Here is a 20,000-nt window from a genome sequence, read left to right on the forward strand (position 1 = left end):
CACAGGATACGTACTGCAAAATTTAACTATATTTCTTAATTTGCTTGTGAACATTATTGTACTATTTTATCTTTATTTGGCAAGTGCTGAGAAATCTGATTAGAACGAGATACGTTCTAAACATCTCTATTACCTGTAGAAATAAAATAATCTTAGTTATTGATAGGTATTGTCTTTCCTTTACCACATATTTATAAATCACCTTGCAATGCCACTTGTATAATTTTGATTGTAATTTTACTACCTGTTATAGTAGTTTTGAGTATTCACATGTTTTTAATTAAAGCGATGTTTCCAGCAGAAATAAGATATGTGAACATTTTTTGGTTTGAGTTACTGCTTCCAATTTTAATGAAATCTCTAGACATGTGTAGTTTTTCATGGTAATTACGAAAATTAGAACAGTTTTTGGAGAAAGTAATAGTAATCCTTTCTACTTTAGGAACAAGGGCTGAAATTTTGTGAGAAGGAGTTTGTCGATTACACCGACCCCAGTAATTCACTGGTATTTATTTTATCGACCTCGAAAGGGTGTAAGGCAAAGTTGACCTGGGTGGAATTTGAACTCAGAACGAAAAGACAAAATGTTTGTCCGGCGTGCTAACGATTTTGCCAGCACGTGGCTTTTGAGAAAGTATTAATAATCGTTTAAAATTTTAGAACAAGGCCAGCAATTTCAGTGGAAGGGATAAGTCGATTACACCGACCCCTGTACTCAACTGGTACTTATTTAATAGACCCCGAAAGGATGAAAGACAAAGTCAACCTTGGCCGAATTTGAACGCAGAACGTGAAGCCGGATGAAATTCTATTAAGCCTCTTACCCGGTGTGTTAACATTTCCACCAGCTCGCCACCGTAAAAATTATTTACAATTCTTTCTACTAAAGGTACAAGGCCTGAAATTGGTGGGAGGATTAGTCGATTACATCGACCCCAGTGTTTCACTGGTACTTCATTTATCGACCCCGAAAGGATGAAAAGCAAAGTCGACTTCGCTGTAATTTGAACGTTTAGGGATAGAGTTTAAGATTGGGTTTGTGGTACATTGCAAAATTTTGGTACGAACGTTAACTTATTGTTCTCTTTCATTTTCTTTCATTAAATATGTTCATTTTAAAATTATTAGCGATATCTTTAAATATTTACCAATTTCTCGAAAAATTTCAACTTGTGGATTTCATTTCTGCATATCGGAAACAAAAAAACAGGGCTTCCACAACATCCTGATGGCGTGAAGCGAATGGCTGAATCTAATCGGCTAAAATTACAAAATTTTCTTTAATAATTGAAAATAATTTAATGATTTTTTTTATTATTATTCAATTCTTCCCCCACCCAGCTACCCACCCATCCCAAAAATGTGATTTTTCTACTTGAAATTTACAGCTCAATAATACTTCTATGTATAAATTTTCAATAAAACTGGAAGAAGTACGTCAAACCGAAAAAAATCCAGATACGTGAAAGTGGATTACATATCTGTGAAGTAACAATGCATTTTGGATTTTGGTTTAACTTACCTTCGTTTGTTATTGTCAGATGGATACTATGCTAAAAGCTGGAATCCTCAAGGTAAATTGCAAAGAAATTGTCTCCAGTGTGTGTATTATGTGACAGTCACTTATAAGTGACCGTCACGTAATGTATGAAACTACCAAACAGCAAAGCTGGGAGTTTGTTTCAAAGTTAGGTTTCGATTCTCCGTTTGAATAAAACATTATATCACAACTTTCTGTTTCGCTCGTCCTTTGAAATACAAACTAAAAAAAACTAACTAAAAAAATACATGAAAATATTGAGAAAGTCTTCTTACCTCACGATACTGCACTGGTGCTCCGCCCAGATGGTCGTCCAATTCCACTGTTTTGTAAGCAGCAACTCCTTGTTCATCCTACGTAATGTAAAGAGAATACGAGGTGGTAGCAAAAGGTTCCTAGACTAGTTATATTTAATAAAAACAATTACTTATTTACCTAAATTTTAGTAGCATCTCCTTCGAAATGGTCATCCTGCACAGCAATACACCAGTCCCAGCGTTTCTGCCACTTTGGAAAACGGTCTAGAAGCCGTTTTCTGTGAGATGAGGACCTTCTGTGATTCGCTCTAGATCTCGACAACGGTTTTAAAACAGCAAGCTTTGAGCTGCATTTTCATCTTGGGAAGAGATGAAAGTCCGCAGATGCTAAATCTTACGAATAGGGAGGGCGAATGCGGAAGCGATACCATGTTGTTTTTAGTGAGAAATTCACGAATAAGGAGAGCTCGGTGACAGGGTGCATTGTCATCATGAAATATCCAATTCTTCGCGCTCCACAGATCCGGTCACTTTTGCTGAATGTCCTCCCTCAAACGGTGATGATCCTCAACATGAAGGATGAGCCATCAGCAGTACGCTGGCGGAGATCTTGACAGACTTTGACGCGATGTTCTTTGTGCTCAGTGGTCAGCAGGTGGGAGACAAACTTGGCAGAGATACGCTGCATGTTCAATTCAAACGTTACGATTGCCTGCACAAACCAATACGAAAGACCAACATCAGCCATGTCATTGATTGTCCTCTGGCGATCCTCTTCCGCAAGCTGATGAATTTTCTCCACATTTCTGGAGGAGATACGCGTAACAGGTCTTTCAGATCACTCATTGTCTTCCAGAGACATTCTTCCGTTTTTGAAGCACCCGTACCACTTGAAACATTGCGTACGACTCATTGCCTCGTCACCGTATGCTTAACAAAGTATACTCCATATTTCTGTTGCAAACTTCCCAAGTTTAACGCAAAATTTCATGTTGGCCCTTTGTTCCAACTTCCTGTCTTTGACAAAACCGCAGACTACAACATACACGTGATCACAAAAGCACAAATTTCACAACTTGCGAAGTAAACTCAGCGATGTCACTCGGTACACTGCCAAAATTAAGGTCACTACTAGCTCTTACTGTGCACGCAACCATGTGCTGCCATCTGTTGGCATGCTACAGAACTAGTCCGGGAACGTTTTGATACCACCTCGTATTTAAATAGAAAAGGCAAAGACAGTTTGCTATTGAACAGGTTTAAGTGATTTCACAAAAACAAAGGAAAACAATTTGAGGCTTTAGGTAAACAATATACAAAGTGGTTAAGCCAGTACGAAGTTACAATGTTTTGTAAACTGTGATTTGTTGTAGAAGGCTGAGTTTAAACTTTAACGGTGTTGAATGTGAAGCGGGAATGTTCAGCAGTCAGATAACTACAACTGATGCCATGATTCGCTAGAATATTATTCATATGGTCAACAAAATCTGACCAATCACGACTGTGCGTGGAATAGGCTCCAGCGATGATTTCATCTTTTGGCACGCTTCCTTCTGAGCCTCACCATCAGTATAAGTTCAGCACACCTTAGCTACTTGACAGAGAACTTGGAGAGAGAATTGAGAGGAAACAGAGACGAAAAGGCAGGTGGACAGCGAACGGATGCAGACAGCTGCTGACCTGAGTTGACAACATGCACAATGAATGACCGGCAATAGCAACACAACAACCAGCAACTAACTTTTAGATTGCTGTTACGATTACACCAAGAACAATAACATCCAAACTCTCTCGTCATTTTTTCATTTGCATTAACTTCAGTATTTGTTTCTAGTATACAAAAAAATAAAATTTTTGTTGGTCATAAATTTCAACAGACTTCTGTATATTTCTTCGAACAACTGGTGACCCCTCTCCATTATTCTTTCTTCGTACATTTGTACGTTTGTAGTTAACTTTTTTACAGTGAGGGGTTTTGATTGTTAATCTCACAGACATGGGCGTGTGATAAAAAACGTGTGTGACAATCGCATAATTTTCAGTTCAATTCTTCCGTGCAGCACCTTGGGCAAATATTTTCTACAATAGCATCAAGTTGATCCAAGGCCTCTCAGTGTGACTGGGTAGACGGAAATTGTTCTGAAGCCCATCAGACTGTACCTTTTCCTCGGTTCTTGAGTTAATCTGTTGCTTGGTTTCACACTGCCGTTCTTGAGTTTTTTGTTGCAAGAATTCAAACTCGGTCTCCTGTTTGATGGTAACTCGATATTTTTATTCACTGCTTCCAACTATAACTCACGACTCTGCAATAGCCATAGGTGTTTCCTTTCTTAAGCTCTGGGATCGACGTAGTCGGTTTATCCTTTTCCTTAGAATTGTTGTTGGCCGTGTACCAAAATTCTAAACCAGTAATAAAATCCATTCTTAAGTATACACTCATCACCATACTCGAATTTAGTTAGAGGTTGCTGCATTAGGGCTGGTGGATTACTACATTGGCATTGGCTTCTTTCTGTATTTCCCTACAATTTTGTTAGACCTATGGCCACCCTCTCATAAAACGCTTCTGTCTCGCTACTTATTTTTATATGTTACTGGTATTATATTAGTTGACAGTACAGCCCAGAGTGAACCGTGATATTATAGCTCCACCAAAACATGGAAAACAGCAAGTGCATTTGTCAGTTATCTTTATTGAGTTGAGTATTACCCTATTTATAGATGAGTAGAATAACATCGAAATTATTAACAGTTTACAAATTATGTACGAACCTTAGAACATTCAGTACCAAGCCAGAAATGAATGTCCCATGTTAATTTATCATATTTGGGGTTTTTCTTTGTCTGCAAAAGAAGAGAAAATATGCAAAGAAAATAAAACCTTACAACATATGACAATTTAAACATTAACAGAATATTACGTACAGAGTTTGTAAGTTCTAGTAGAAGGTTTTTCTATTAGAAAAATGTAAAGGTGGAAGACGCATTTCTGAAAAAATATGGCTTTAACTGAGACTATATTACAATATGATGTTTAATGGCTTTTATAACAGACATCCTTCCTTCCGTCCATTTTTTGTCTTCAGCTTTTCGTCTACTTGTTTGTAATAATTTTCTTCTTATATGTATTCCTAGCTTTTTGTTTTAAGTAACATATTTTTCTGTTTGCAAAGTGTACTAATCATATAATTATTAAGTGCATAGCGTATGTTATATTAACTATCTCCTTGCCATCTTCTTTTCTTACAACCATCGCACCTCCAAAGTGTTGCCCATTGTGCATTGTTAACACCTTTTGTTCACTTAAGAAAATTTACAAAGTATCCCACAGGGGATACTGTTCCCAGGATGCCACCAGTCGCAGTTCCGGAAACATCGGAACAAATCGCTTCATCTTTGGTTCAAAGCGCTGACCAGTCAGCTATATGCAGGTATATGACCCAGTTATGTGCAACAGTACCATGCCCATCTTCGTGAGACAATGAGAAGATGAAAAAAGAACAAAACTAATGACAGACTGTTGAAAACAGCAGAAAAAGCAACAAACGAAAAAAAAGTATCCACCACCAGCGTTGTTGGCACTCCGTCGCTTACGACGTCCAGGGTTCCAGTTGATCCGATCAACGGAACAGCCAGCTCGTGAAATTAACGTGCAAGTGGCTGAGCATTCCACAGACACGTGTTTCCTTAACGTAGTTCTCGGGGATATTCAGCGTGACACTGTGTGACAAGGCTGGCCCTTTGAAATACAGGTACAAGAGAAACAGGAAGAAAGAGTGAGAGAAAGTTGTGGTGAAAGAGTACAGCAGGGTTCGCCACCATCCCCTGCCGGAGCCTCGTGGAGCTTTAGGTGTTTACGCTCAATAAACACTCACGACGCCCGGTCTGAGAATCGAAACTGCGATCCTATGACCGCAAGTCCGCTGCCCTAACCACTGGGCCATTGCGCCTCCACCCGCCACCAGCACACAGAAACCAATTCAAGTGGCGTAAACAAGAAATAAGAGCAGTTCATGTTCCCCGGGATCTCTATGCCATCAACAGTTCTTCACACAAAAAGCCGAAGAACTGATATAGCTACGAAATGAACTAAAGCAAGCAGAATAGAACCATAAGATATTACTAGAAAATAAAACTGGCTTCAGATTTATGGAATACTCCAATGATAGACTGCTAGTGAAAACTACACTAGTAGTTTATGCAATAAATAGTAGACTAGTGAATATACAACTACCAAGAGTGCGTAGGAGACTTCTTGTCCAGTCCCACACCAATGATACTAATGGGCACCTCCGGTTATACTTTTTTCAAAAAGTGGCATGAGGGTCAATATTGTAAAATTACTCTGGACTAACATAGCTTGTAGGTCCTCACTCGTGTGTGAATGGGTTTCTCTGTCTGTGCTTTTGAGTCGTTTTTTTTAAAGTTATATCTTGATTTAATCAGTTGATGTAATCATATATTTATTATATTTAGTTTGTATAAAATTTTCTTATATGCTCATTGTATAACGTCCTTGCTTCCCGCTGTATTTATATAGTTGTGTCTTGCTCAGTCCCACACGGTTTTGTAATTTTCCTGCATAACATGTATGTTTATATGTATCTATGTATGTGCCACTGAAGTTAATAAAGAATTATTACCATTATTATTATTGTTGTTGTTGTTCTTGTTTTTGTTATTATTATTATTATTATTATTATTATTATTATTATTATTATTATCATTATTATTATTATTATTTATTGTCTTCGCACAGCTTCTAACGCTGGAGATGTACTTCGGTGCCAGCTGTTCACTACCAGTGAACTAAGGTAACACTCCTTATTTTTCGAGTACCTTCCGGAGTATTCGAGCGATTCCAAGCAGTGCTGTTTTCTGCAAGTCCTCCACCCTTATTGCAGCCCCTATTTGTTCCACGTACTTCTCGAGATTTTTGCTCACTGTTCCCAGGGCTCCAACAATTATTGATAATACTGCTACCTTTTTCATCGACCACAGCTGCTTAACCTTCCAAGCTAACCTGTCATATCTATCGACTTTTCTTTCTTTTTTATCGAATACCTTGTTGTCAGCTGGGCATGCTATATCTATGATACAGCATCATTTGCTTTCTTTCTCAATTAACACTATTTCTGGTTTCTTATTCTCTATCTCATGGTCGCGCTGAGTCATAAAATCCAATAGGATCTTTGCATTATCGTTTTCGTATTATTATTATTATTATTATTGTTCAGTAGTTTTATTTTTATAACATGCTTTCACTTCACTACCGAGCGCAGCTCTGTGCGCCTTGGGTATGTGCTGTGGTTTGCTGTGGTGCTCTTATGTTTACTGTATTGAAAGTGTTTTGCGTAGAATGTGTGCAGTACCCAGTAGTGCAATTTTCTGTATGTTATATATATTTGTAAGTCCTGGTGTTTTTGTTATGTATTTGTCTGAATATTTTTTTATTATACCTAAGGCACCTACTATGATAGGAATTGTTTCTGTTTTTAGATTCCACATTCGAGTTATCTCTATTTCCAGGTCTTTGTATTTTGAAAGTTTTTTCCATTTCTTTTAGAGAAACGTTGTCATCTGCTGGTATTGATACATCAATTAGAAAGCATTTTTTTCTTCATGATCTTTGACAACTATATCTGGTCTATTTGCCTTAATTTCTCTATCTGTGTGTATTGGCATATCCCAGAGTATGGTTGCTTTCTCGTTTTCTGTGACCTTTTCTGGCGTGTGTTTATACCATCTTTTTTCTGTTGTTATTCCATAGTGTTGGCATAGCTTCCAGTGTATATAGGTCCCAGCTCTGTCGTGTCTGTGAATATATTCCTTCTTAGCCAGGACTGGGCAGCCAGAGATAATATGATTTATTGTTTCTTGTCCATATCCACATATTCTACAGTTACTTGTTATGTTTCTTTTCATTATGTGTTTTTGGTCATTTCTGGTGGGGAGGCTTTGGTCTTTTGCAGCAATTAAAAATCCTTCAGTCTCTGCTTTGAGTCCTGAGCTTCTCAACCATTGCTGGGATTTTTCTCTGTCTATTTCTTTTGCATTTAGTTTAGCCCAGTATTTACCATGTAGGGACTTTTCTTGCCATCGCTTTATCATGGTCCGTTGCTGTTCTAGTTTTAGTTTGGATTTCATTTGTTTTATAGTTTTTGTTGTTTCTTCTTCTTCTTCTTCTTCTTCTTCTTCTTCTTCTTCTTCTTCTTCTTCTTCTTCTTCTTCTTCTTCTTCTTCTTCTTCTTCTTCTTCTTCTTCGTATTTGTTAGGTAGATTGATTTCTTGTTTGTATTTGTCAGCTTCCTTAAATACTGAAAACAGTTTTTAGTTTTGCTCGTGTTTTGTGGCTATTTGTATTAGTTTTCCTTGCTTCTGGAGTAGGTATTTTTGCAGTCCTATGGTGGTTATTTTATAATAGTTTTCTAGCTGTATAAGACCCCTGCCACCTTCTGTGCATTGTATATATAGCCTTTCTATGTCAGATTTTGGGTGGTGCATCCTATATCCTGTCATTATTTTTCTTGTTTTCCTGTCTATTTTAGATAGTTCGTTTAGTGTCCAGTTAAGGATGTTGTAGCTGTAGCTTATAACTGGGACAGCTAAAGTGTTGATACCCATTATCTTGTTTTTAGCATTGAGCTCTGTTTTTAGTATTGATCTAACTCGTCTATAGTACTCTTTCTTTATTTTTTCTTTCATTTGTGTATGTTGTAGCCTATCTAGTTCATTGACTCCTAAATACTTGTATGGTTGGCTTTCGTCTAGTTCTCTTATTTCATTGGCTTTATTTAGTGTTATATTGCTACTTTTAACTAATTTTCCTCCTTTCAGGGTTGCTTTGGCACATTTTTCTAATCCGAATTTCATATCTATTTCCTCGGTAAAGCCGTGTACTGTCTGTAGTAATGTTTCTAGCTCTCTGTCGTTTTTAGCATATAATTTTAGGTCATCCATATATAGAAGGTGGCTGACTGTTTTTTCCGTAGCATTTGTAACCGCATCCAGTTCTATTTAGCAATTCAGTTAAAGGTGTGAGTGCCAGGCAGAACAGGAGTGGAGAGAGCGTGTCTCCCTGGAATATTCCTCTTCTAATGGGGATGGCTTTCGTTTTCACAAGTCCCTCTTTTGTTTGGAGCTGTAGCATTGTCTGCCATTTGTTCATTGAGTGCCTTATGTATTTTATAATAATTGGTGCCACCTTGTTTATGGCTAGTGTTTCCAGAATCCACGTGTGGGGAACACTGTCGAAAGCATTTTGGTAGTCCACCCAGGCCATACTGAGGCCTTTCTTCTTTCTGCGGCTGTCTTCAGTTATGGCTTTATTGATCAATAATTGATCTTTACAGCCGTATGAGCCCTTGCAGCATCCCTTCTGCTCTTCTGGAAACAGGTTGTTATTTTCCAGGTGCTTACTTAATCTCTGCGATATTATTGCAGTAAAGGCTTTGTAGATCGTAGGAAGACAGGTTATAGGTCTATAGTTTTGTGGTTTCTCCGTTTCCGTGGATTTGGGGATTAAGATGGTTTTCCCTTTCGTGAGCCATTCAGGCATTGTCTCTGGCTCTGCTAGTATGTTGTTAAAGTTTTCTGCCAGCTTTTTATGCATTCCTGGCAGATGTTTTAACCAGAAATTGGGGATCTTGTCGTGTCCAGATGCCTTCCAGTTGCTTAGTCTTTGCAGTGTTTGGGTGACTTCTTCAGTTGTTATAGGGGCCCAGAGTTGCTCAGGTGCTAAGTTCGTTGTTTTAATGGTCCTTTTCTGGGGTTGTTGCTTCACCGACCATATTTGTTTCCAGAATTTTTCCAGTTCTTCTGCTGTTGGTGCTGCAGTAATGTCTATTTTATTTTTACCCAGTTCTTGGTAGAGTTTTTTGGGGTTGGATTTGAACCGTTTGTTTTGTTCAAAGAAACGTTGGCGTTTCTCATACCGGCGGATCCTTTGTGCTTTGGCAAGGATATCTTGCTTTAGTTTTTCCTTTGCCTCAGGTAAGTCTTTTTCTGTAATGCTGTATTTGTACAGTATTTTTGTTTTCTTCTTGTTACTTAGTTGTGTTGATTGTTTACTAATTTCGTTGAGAATCGATAAATCTTTTCTCTTTTTTTAAATTTTGCTCTGGATGTTATTTATCCACAAGGTCTGTTTGGGTGGTAGAACTCCTGTTCGGATGGGTTTGAGTGAGTATCCTGCTTCTTTTGTGGTTGCAGTGGCTGCCGCATATTTTATGTCATTTAGCTCAGTGATATTGCATGTTGTTTCTGTGGTTGTTAGTTCCGTGACGGTCAGGTTTATGCTATTTATTATTGATGTTGTTTTATTGTCTATTTTGATTTTTGGGAGATATAATCTGTGGTCCATTCTAAGATCTGTGGTTTTCAGTTTTTTGGTTATTCTCATTTTCATAGTATCGTAATTATTAGGTTTCCCTTCGTTATTCCCATGCTTTAGATTTGTTTTGCCTTCCTTTTCATTCATGTTTGTCTGTGGTGTTCTGGATTGGTGCTTTTTGTACACTATTATACATCTCTACGGTCTGGGTTTGTTGTTTTTTGTTTACTTCGTTTTTGCTGGAAATGTTACGTTTGTCCTCGTGTTTTGCTATCTCAGTGTTTATATTATTATTTGGCATTGCTGTGTGACTACTATCTAGATTTTCCTGATGTATTTTTCCTTTCAATTGTTCTATTTCTATTATTATTATTATTATTATTATTATTATTATTATTATTATTATTATTATTATTATTATTATTATTATTATTTAGACAGTGAGTTGGCCAAATCGTTTGTTGCCAAACAAAATGTTTAGCAGCATTTCTTCCCGTTCATTACGTTAAGGATACATCGCCCTGTTAAGGATACACCTGGCCTACCGAATCCTTCCTGCAACTCTATAGCAAAATAAATTTTGTTCGTCTGTAGAAACATCTAAACAATACCATTCTGCCGTATATGTACGTGTATGGTATGATATGTACAGGAGAATAGCATAGGCTAAGTGTTCAATCAAGCATCCATTTATATCCATGAGTAAAAAGCAACAGCTTGTACAAAAGCAACAGCAGCAGCAGCAATACCAAACACAAATAATTGGAAAAACGATAACAGAACGACAGCTGAATAAAAAAAAAACTCCCAACATAAAACTGATGTTGTTTCAAGCGTTATCGAGGTTAATACCTGTTACACTGTTGATGCGTGGAGGCGCAATGGCCTAGTGGTTAGGGCTGCGGACTCGCGGTCATAGGATCGCGGTTTCGATTTCCAGACGGGGCGTTGTGAGTGTTTATTGAGCAAAAACACCTAAAGTTCCACGAGGCTCCGGCAGGGGATGGTGGCGAACCCTGCTGTACTCTTCCACCACAACTTTCTCTCACTCTTACTACCTGTTTCTGTTGTGCCTGTAATTCAAAGGGTTAGCCTTGTCACACTGTGTCACGTTGAATATCCCCGAGAACTACGTTAAGGGTACACGTGTCTGTGGAGTACTCAGCCACTTGCACGTTAATTTCACGAGCAGGCTGTTCCATTGATCGGGATCAACTGGAACCCTCGACGTCGTAAGCGACGGGGTGCCAACACACACTGTTAATGCAGCATAGCCGAATGTCTAAAAGAAGTTCGCATTGCAATCATACAGCCCCGTGTTCAATCTCACTGGGTAGCACGATTAGGTAGATTTCTTTTCTTCTTTGTTTTATTTATCATTGCAATATTATGAGCGAAACTGGGTCGATAGGAAAGAGTGTGGAAGCCTGCCGGATGAGTTGTACCTGTAATTCCAACGTACGACCTTGCCACGATGATTCTAGTAGAGAATTAGTTAATGGTACACATGTTTGTGGAATACTCAGCTCCTGGGCACGTTAATACAATGATCACGTAATTTAATTGATCTAATAATTGAATCTTTACCGCCGAAACTGACGGAGATCCCTTTACTGTATATCATAGAGGTTGTTATGCAGAGTATAACGGCTGTAATCGAGCAGACCAATGGTCAAAGGCATTCCATCTTCTGTTTCTAGGAGTATCTAAAAAGCTTTAGTAACAAAATAAATAACACACACACACACATATTCTCTCTCTCTTTTTCTTTCTTTTTTCTCTCTCTCACACTCTTTCTCTCTCTTTCCCTCTCTCTTTCTCTCTCTCTCTCTCTCTCGCAGACACACACACACACACACACACACACACACACACAAGCACACAATACACACGAAATTCTAGAATTTTAAACACCTTATTTTTCTCAGTACACAAGCGCCCCATAGGTTCTATGCACTTGAAATTGGTTCCTCTCCCCTGCTCTACAGAATTCGCTTCGCCTACAAGAATCGAAGAAGCTTCACGAACAGACTTCTTGGTTTGCTTTAAATAATGACCAAATTTCTTTCAAATTGCACCTTATCGTCTTTAAAAGACGTATTCTCGCTTTTAATAAGCATCTATGCAGATTCTCAAACTGCTAGAAAAAGCTGCGAAACCTCCATCCAATCTAGCTCTGCTCTCTTAAAACGGAAGATCATACTGTACAACACCGCCCTACATAGTTAATAAATAGATAGTCACGCTGAGAATATTTGTGATAAACCCATTCGACAAAGATTGTTTATGGGCAGCTAAACAACATTAATACATACAAATAACTATGAAACATTCGTGCTGAACAAAACAACAAAAATTATGACTTAGTTAACACCAGAGATCAAAGTTAACAGTCTGTAATCCGGATTCTCTTATCTGTTGAACTTCTTGGAGGTGGAAGGAGAATTTAATCTTTCAACATAGATCAAAGAAAATATAGATCAATACATATTAGCATATAAACAAGATATGAACATCACATGTAAATTCGTCATAGCTAACACAAAAATCGAGTTAGTTTTATGTGGTGTAATAATTTAATTAGTATTACAGTGTTACCCATTATATGTAGCATATTCTATTAATTTGTATCATATATTTTTCTTTTATATTTGATTCTTTTACTTATATCTACTATGTACTATTATCAAGTACTTTTAAATATTATCTCTTATTTTATCCTCTTACTTTCTCTCTTTCTCTCTATTACTGAATAATGTTCGAGTAAGCCAGTGTACACGTTTGAAGCTGTATGATATTAAAATAGCTGCTATGTATTATACTTAATGTATATACATCATTGACAGGCTAGTACTACGATTTTTGTCTGAAGTAAACTCTCTTATAGGTGTGTTGTGTTAAAAACGCCATATATATCAGAGGTAGACGAAATATCTTTCCGGCAGCGGCTAACGAGAACGTCAGACGGAATTCAACCTTCTTGGGCTTTGATAAAGAAGTGTACTCGCAGCCACATATCTAGAAGAAATCTGTCTAATGTGTTTTTGACACAGCACTCTATAAGAGATTTTACCTCGGACGGACGTAAACTGCAGCATCTTGCCTGTCAACGAGATATATATGTGTATATATATATATATATATATATATATATATATATATATATATATATATATATATATATATATATATATATATATACCGGCCATGACGAAGGGAAATAGCCCTGAAACTCGAGTCGCCTTTATATACTTATATTTATATATTTTATCCTTTATATTGAACACTCAATATTTCATCTACATTCAATACTTTATTTCATGGTGCCATCCATTTTTATTTTATTTTATTTTATATTATATATTGTATATTATATTATATATTGTATATTCCATATTCTATACCCCACATTGGTTCTGCAGGAATATAAATAAAACATAAAAAACAGACAGTGTTGGAACTCTTTTAAACAAAATAATGTATTCCTCTATACACAATCATACAAAAAAAAACTTTTTTTGTATTTATTTTTACTCGCATATATATATATATATATGTATATATATATATATATATATATATATATATATATATATATATATATACATTAAATGTGATACACAGAGGATTGTTTTCATTTAATGTTGCTTCAGTTGTGTGCACCGGGTTATTTATTTAGTTGACGGCTAATTGAAGCATTAGTGAATGTATTATTCACTGTTTCTTATGTTAAAGGTGACCGATCTCATCCAAGCATATAACTGCCAGGACACTTGACCGGCAAGCCTCAAGAAGGCCGAAATTTATCTGTTCTCATTAGCTGCTGGGGCGTCTTTCGTCTTTCTCTGATATATATATATAATGTTTTTAACACAGCACGTCCATAAAACATTTTATCTCGGACAAAAACCGCAGTCTCTTGCCTGTCGACGATGTATGTACATTAATTATGTTATATAGATGTCATATATGTGTGAGTGTTTATGTATGTGTGTGAATGGACATTATGTAAGAGGTTTTCAAGAAAACATGTTTTAGAATTACAACTTAATCTTAAACATCCAAAGATACAAATTCTCTGTTAACGTGTCAGTAAAATTTTCCCAAGTGCAATTCATTTGAAAAAGCTAAACAAGCAAGCAAAATTCGAAATATTTGAATGAGGCCAGCTGCAAAATAAATGGATATATATTTTGGTAACCCGAAACACCAACGTGTATATTTAATATGCAGCAAGAAATTACCAAATATGGAAAGGGTGTTGTGTGAGCTATAAGGCATTTTGTGATATCGATACATTTTCATTTAGATTAAATGTTTCATATTCATTCTACCCTAATTTATCATGAATTCATTTGGCTGAGAGCCACAGCTGGCCTGATATTTAAAGAGAAATTGCTCTTCCTCTCTTTTTCTCCCCACCTCTCTCTCTCTCTCTCTCTCTCTCTCTCACTCTCTGTACTTGTTTCTGTTTTTTTTTTAAGAGAGGAGTTCAAACACATATCCTGCAGCCAGAGTGCTGGATATGACACTAATACACTGGATGATTCAGTCCACTTAATTGCAGAATAGGTAAACAGCAAGATAAATTAATTGGTGACTGCTTTGCTAATGAGCTTAGATGGATGGATGGATGGATGGATGGATGGATGGATGGATGGATGGATGGATGGATGGACGGATGGACGGACGGACGGACGGATGGATATTACGTGAATGATAATATTTTCAACAAGGATGTTGCAACCATATCTGATAGTTCTAGTACCTCAATTCTGTGTATTATTGACAATTACCAATGGTCTTTCCCATTGTTGTGACGGCATTTTGACGACACGCGAATGCTAGTATTAGATATAAACAAACACACATATAGTGCGTTGATATGCAGACACTGATCCGTCAACACATTTATACTCTAAAACCTAAACCAGCCACAAAACCCGTGTTATTTGTTATACTATTCTGACACTTAATGTGACAGACCCATTAAGGGAATCATACTGCTGCTATTTAGCCCAAGAAATCTAGACCGCTTCCTGTTGGCCTTGACACATTTCCTGTGTCCTTATATTTGTGAAGGGGAGACAAGCTTCCCCACCCAGCTTTAGTCTGCATTCAGGGACATATTTCTGAGTCATTGCTCGTCATTAGCCTGAAGTAGCCGACCAGCTGGCTGAAAAAGCATGTCTAACCTTCACAAATATATATATTGTCAGTGAAAACACAACCAATATAGCAATGTTATTTAGTATTTAAATTGTGTGTGTGTGTGTGTGTGTGTGTGTGTGTGTGTGTGTGTGTGTGTGTGTGTGCGCGTATGAATTACACACCAGCACATACATACATACATACATACATACATAGGCACATACATACACACACATACACACAGACACACACACGTCTCATTATTGGTATTGAATCTCGAAGTACATCTAAGTTACAAATAATAGCATGTAAATATTGCTATTATTTATAACTTTATATGTTCCGCGTGATCCACTTCCGAAACAAAAAGTTAAATATTTCGGGTTCTCTCGAAGGTCTGCAAATCTAACGGAGGCCTCAAAAGACATTTTAAGATCCACAAAATCTGAACTTAACTGTAGCTCTTGATGGTCCAAATCGGATATGCAATCTGTGTTGGTGTCTTTTCAAAACATTGTCTGGTTTAAAAAGCCACATCAGATGCCATGATGGTTCTAAGGTGTAGGTACAGGAGGTGGTCAAATTCTGCATAAGGAGTAGATAACCACCATATATATATATATATATATATATATATATATATATGGTGGTTATATATATATATATATATATATATATATATATATATATATATATATATGTATATATATATATATATATATATATATATATATATATATATACACTTATATACATGCATTCATACATACATACATACATATGCTTATGCACATACACACTCACGTATACATGTGCGAGTAGAGTGAAACCTTATTTGATAAAATAATTTAAATCAAAATATAGTTAAATATATACATATTTTTATATTGTAATAACTTGTGACAGTCACTTGTAAGTAAAAATGCATGAATGTATGTATATGTGTATACACTTCACTCCACACTTTTGGGGAACAAAAGTATGGAGTGGAGTGAAAGCGTTTGAAGTGGCCAAGATAACACATGCAAGAATCAAGAGAGATTTAAGGAAGAATGTTGCGATCGAGAAGGTGAATCACAACGACCATTTTGTGTGCAGTTTCTGACAGACCATGCCTTTCTTTTGCTGGGCTCAAATCTCAGTTGTGAACCCATGGAAAAAGAACATCCTCCAACTATTCTGCCTGTATGTCTGTGCACACATTTCAATGCAATGTATGCAAGAAGGTCTTCAAATCTAACGGAGGCCTCAAAAGACATTTTAAGATCCACAAAGATCTGAACTTAACTGTAGCTCTTGATGGTCCAAATCGGATATGCAATCTGTGTTGGTGTCTTTTCAAAACATTGTCTGGTTTAAAAAGCCACATCAGATGCCATGATGGTTCTAAGGTGTAGGTACAGGAGGTGGTCAAACTCTGCATAAGGAGTAGAAAACCACCATGTGTGTGCATGTGTATATGTGTGTATGCATAGGGTGAGAGCATATGGTAGTTGGAAAGTCAAAACATCCAATGTGACCAGGCAATATCACTGACAATCTGTCCATATACATCACATTTTTATATAAAAATGTAACTTAAATTAACACGCCTGCCATATCTAATCTTGATTATTAAAAACAACTATTCTACGAAATATACCCACCATAATTAATCTTTCGATTCTAAAAGCCTAGTACACACACAGTCACAAAGATACACGAACTTAAACATGCACACACATGTACACATATGCTCATTAGAATCTCCCTCATTGTTTTAACTATTCTGCCTCAATAAATAGCTCACTATAAACCCATCTCTTCCCACTTCCTAACCCACTTGGAACCGTTTAAGCAACGTTTATAAGTATTTTTCAAATTACTCTCTTAAGCTAAACTTTCAATCCTTAAAAGTACAGTTTGGATAGGCCGGTACATCTAGCAAAACTAATATGTAACTGACATACTTGTTCATGATATAGAAATATGTAAAATTAGCAGCTGTACTATATTCTGTATTGATTTTCTTTTTTATCAATAATGTTTTAATAGGCTTTCAAATAGGGCTTCAATCTACACGAACACGCGCGCGTGCACTCAGACACATATACATAAAATATTATATATAATATCATATATGAATTTTATATATATATCATATATATATAGATATATGCATATATACGTCTAAATATATAGATATTTATATATATACATATGCATGTATACGTATATATATCGTAATACATACATACATACATACATACATACATACATACATACATACATACATACATACTTACATACATATATTTGGTAGAGACGCGTGGCTTAGTGCTTAGGATGTTGGACTCGTGATCGTAAGATTGTGGTTTCGATTCCTGGATCAGGCGATGCGTTGTGTTCTTGAGCAAAACATTTCATTTCACGTTGATTCAGTCCACTCAGCTGACAAAAATAAGTAATGTTGTGACGGGTCGGTGACCCGTCCAGGTGGGGAATATATACGCCACTAAAACCGGGAAACCGGCCCTTATGAGCCTGGCATAGCTCGAGGAAAAAACATTTATTATTATCATCATCATCATTATTATATCATTATTATTATTATTACTATTATTATGTGTGTGTGTCTGTGTGTGTGTGTCTGTGTGTGTGTGTCTGTGTGTGTGTGTGTGTGTGTGAGTGATAGCAAGTGCTTTCGGATGGGAATTCATAAATCTTTTAATGCATTGCTACAAACGTTTCCACAAACTCCATGCTTTAGTTGTTATATACCCCATCTATAGGATACTACAAATATGATTTGCAAAATCCATGGATCTTAAGAAGATTAATACATGTGTTCGTTTCCTCAGGAAAAATTGCATTGATGGGAACAATGCAGGATTGAAACAATACGCCGTAGCATAAGAGCTTTTATGAGCTCACTCAAAAACATTTCACATAAACAGGCTTAAAGGATATGTTTGTTGTGTGTGTGTGTGTGTGTGTGTGTGTGTGTGTGTGTGTGTGTGTGTGTGTAAAATTAAATAATGAGGGATTTTTTTCTTGAGAACACACTCTTTGTAGTAAGGCAATTTGACGTCTAGCTTTAGCATATAGGAATCCACTTCAGTGGTCATTCCTCTTATTAATTATATATGTATGTATGTATGTATGTATGATGTATGTATATATATATATATATATATATATATATATATATATATATATATATATGACGTTGACCACTAACGTGGACATTCAATGTGCTAGAAATAGATCACATCTTGTGTCTAAAAAGACCTAAATTGTTCTCAACATGAAATATATATATATATGTAGTGAAACTAACACCTCGATCGCCATTACATACAAAACTACCTCCCGCCATTAGATACAAACTACTATCACCATTACATACAATCTTCTCATTTAAATATAAATAAACGCGAGCGTAGTAGAGAACCCATTCCTTGTCATCACGTGACTGATTATTATTCGAATCGGCAACTTCTTCGAACCGTTCCCGCCAGAACGCAAACTGACCAATCACAGCCCCTAATAAGGTCACGTGATAGAGTATTAAACTGAAGCCATCGGGAGCCGATAGTTTGTTATAAATAGCTTTAACTCGGTGGCCAAATTCGTCTCGGTCCAGTTTCTCTATAGAGACTGTTCCGTGTACCACACGACAGCAGCAGCAACAATTAGCCAGCGACCACTTCAACAGCTTCGTCCAGCCAACGATGACCACCGCCGTCGCCACATCAGCAACAAGAGTCTACGACTACTAACCAGCAACAACGTCATGACCAACACGATTACTACCAAGCATCAATCTCCACCAGCGTCAACACGACTTTCTATGTACACCAAACCAAACCTCCGCGGCACATCTCTCTCTTCGATTCTGTTAGGTGACTTAGCTTCACCACGATAATAAACAGACAAGAGATTTCAGCCTGCGATAAACGTCTGTCCTCAAGGCCCTGGCATCGAAGCCAAAACACAACTAGTGATAAGCTCTGCCAAACGACGAACATCTGTATAACAAGAATCACGGCCCGGCATCGATGCCACGACATCACAACTAGTGATCAGCTCTGCCACACTCAGCTTCCCCAAATTCACATAACTTTTCCTATAGTGTACACAAGAACTGGTATATAATTGCTCACGTGTTATTGACTCTCTTTCTCTCTGCTGTAATAACTAACATACACACACATGTATCACTCACATACACACTTTTCTTTGTATGACGGCCTGTCTTTGATTATGTCCTTATATGTCGCATTCACACTCTCACACAGACATACATCTTTAACGCTACAATAAATATTTCTGTTATTCATCTTATACGGTTGTGGTCTTTCATTACTGGTCATCTATGTTATCGTCGTATAACATATCATGTATATCTTTGATATATAATTATTTTGTGTTCGACCGTGTGACACGTTTAAATAAAAGGAGTCCTGTTTTTCCATTCGTCACCATATCTCCTTTTTTGAGTTCGCACGGTCGTCCCTTACATATATATATATATATATATATATATATATATATATATATATATATATATAAATTCATAAGAGTGGTACAACAAGGTACCGATATTTACTGGACAATAGCAATCGATATAAATACGACGCTATTGTATAGCTTCACTGCGTATATACTGGCAAAAATGCATGTTTGCAACAAAACATGAAAAACTTGTCTTACCTTAGGAAGAACATTCGAAAATGAA

At 36.8% G+C, this 20,000-nt stretch overlaps 1 protein-coding gene across 7 annotated transcripts in view; it reads right to left on the minus strand.

The window, feature by feature from the left end:
* The window catches only part of LOC106875163 (advillin), a 101,644-nt gene that overhangs the window by 52,953 nt on the left and 28,691 nt on the right, over window positions 1-20,000 (minus strand). For 3 of the 7 annotated variants that reach the window (XM_089352248.1, XM_089352246.1, XM_089352245.1), the window contains 2 exons: window positions 4,570-4,641; window positions 1,816-1,893 (listed from right to left, as the gene is read on the minus strand). In XM_089352248.1, coding sequence (XP_089208374.1) covers window positions 1,816-1,893; window positions 4,570-4,641 — 150 coding nt within the window. Of the gene's footprint in view, window positions 1-1,148; window positions 1,261-1,815; window positions 1,894-4,569; window positions 4,642-20,000 lie in introns of all 7 variants that reach the window. The other 4 variants (XM_089352251.1, XM_089352252.1, XM_089352250.1 and 1 more) reach the window with 3 other exon arrangements.

The sequence above is a fragment of the Octopus bimaculoides genome, chromosome 5, assembly GCF_046866305.1.
Source record: "Octopus bimaculoides isolate indiv1 chromosome 5, ASM4686630v1, whole genome shotgun sequence".
Classification (NCBI taxonomy): Eukaryota; Metazoa; Mollusca; class Cephalopoda; order Octopoda; family Octopodidae; genus Octopus; species Octopus bimaculoides.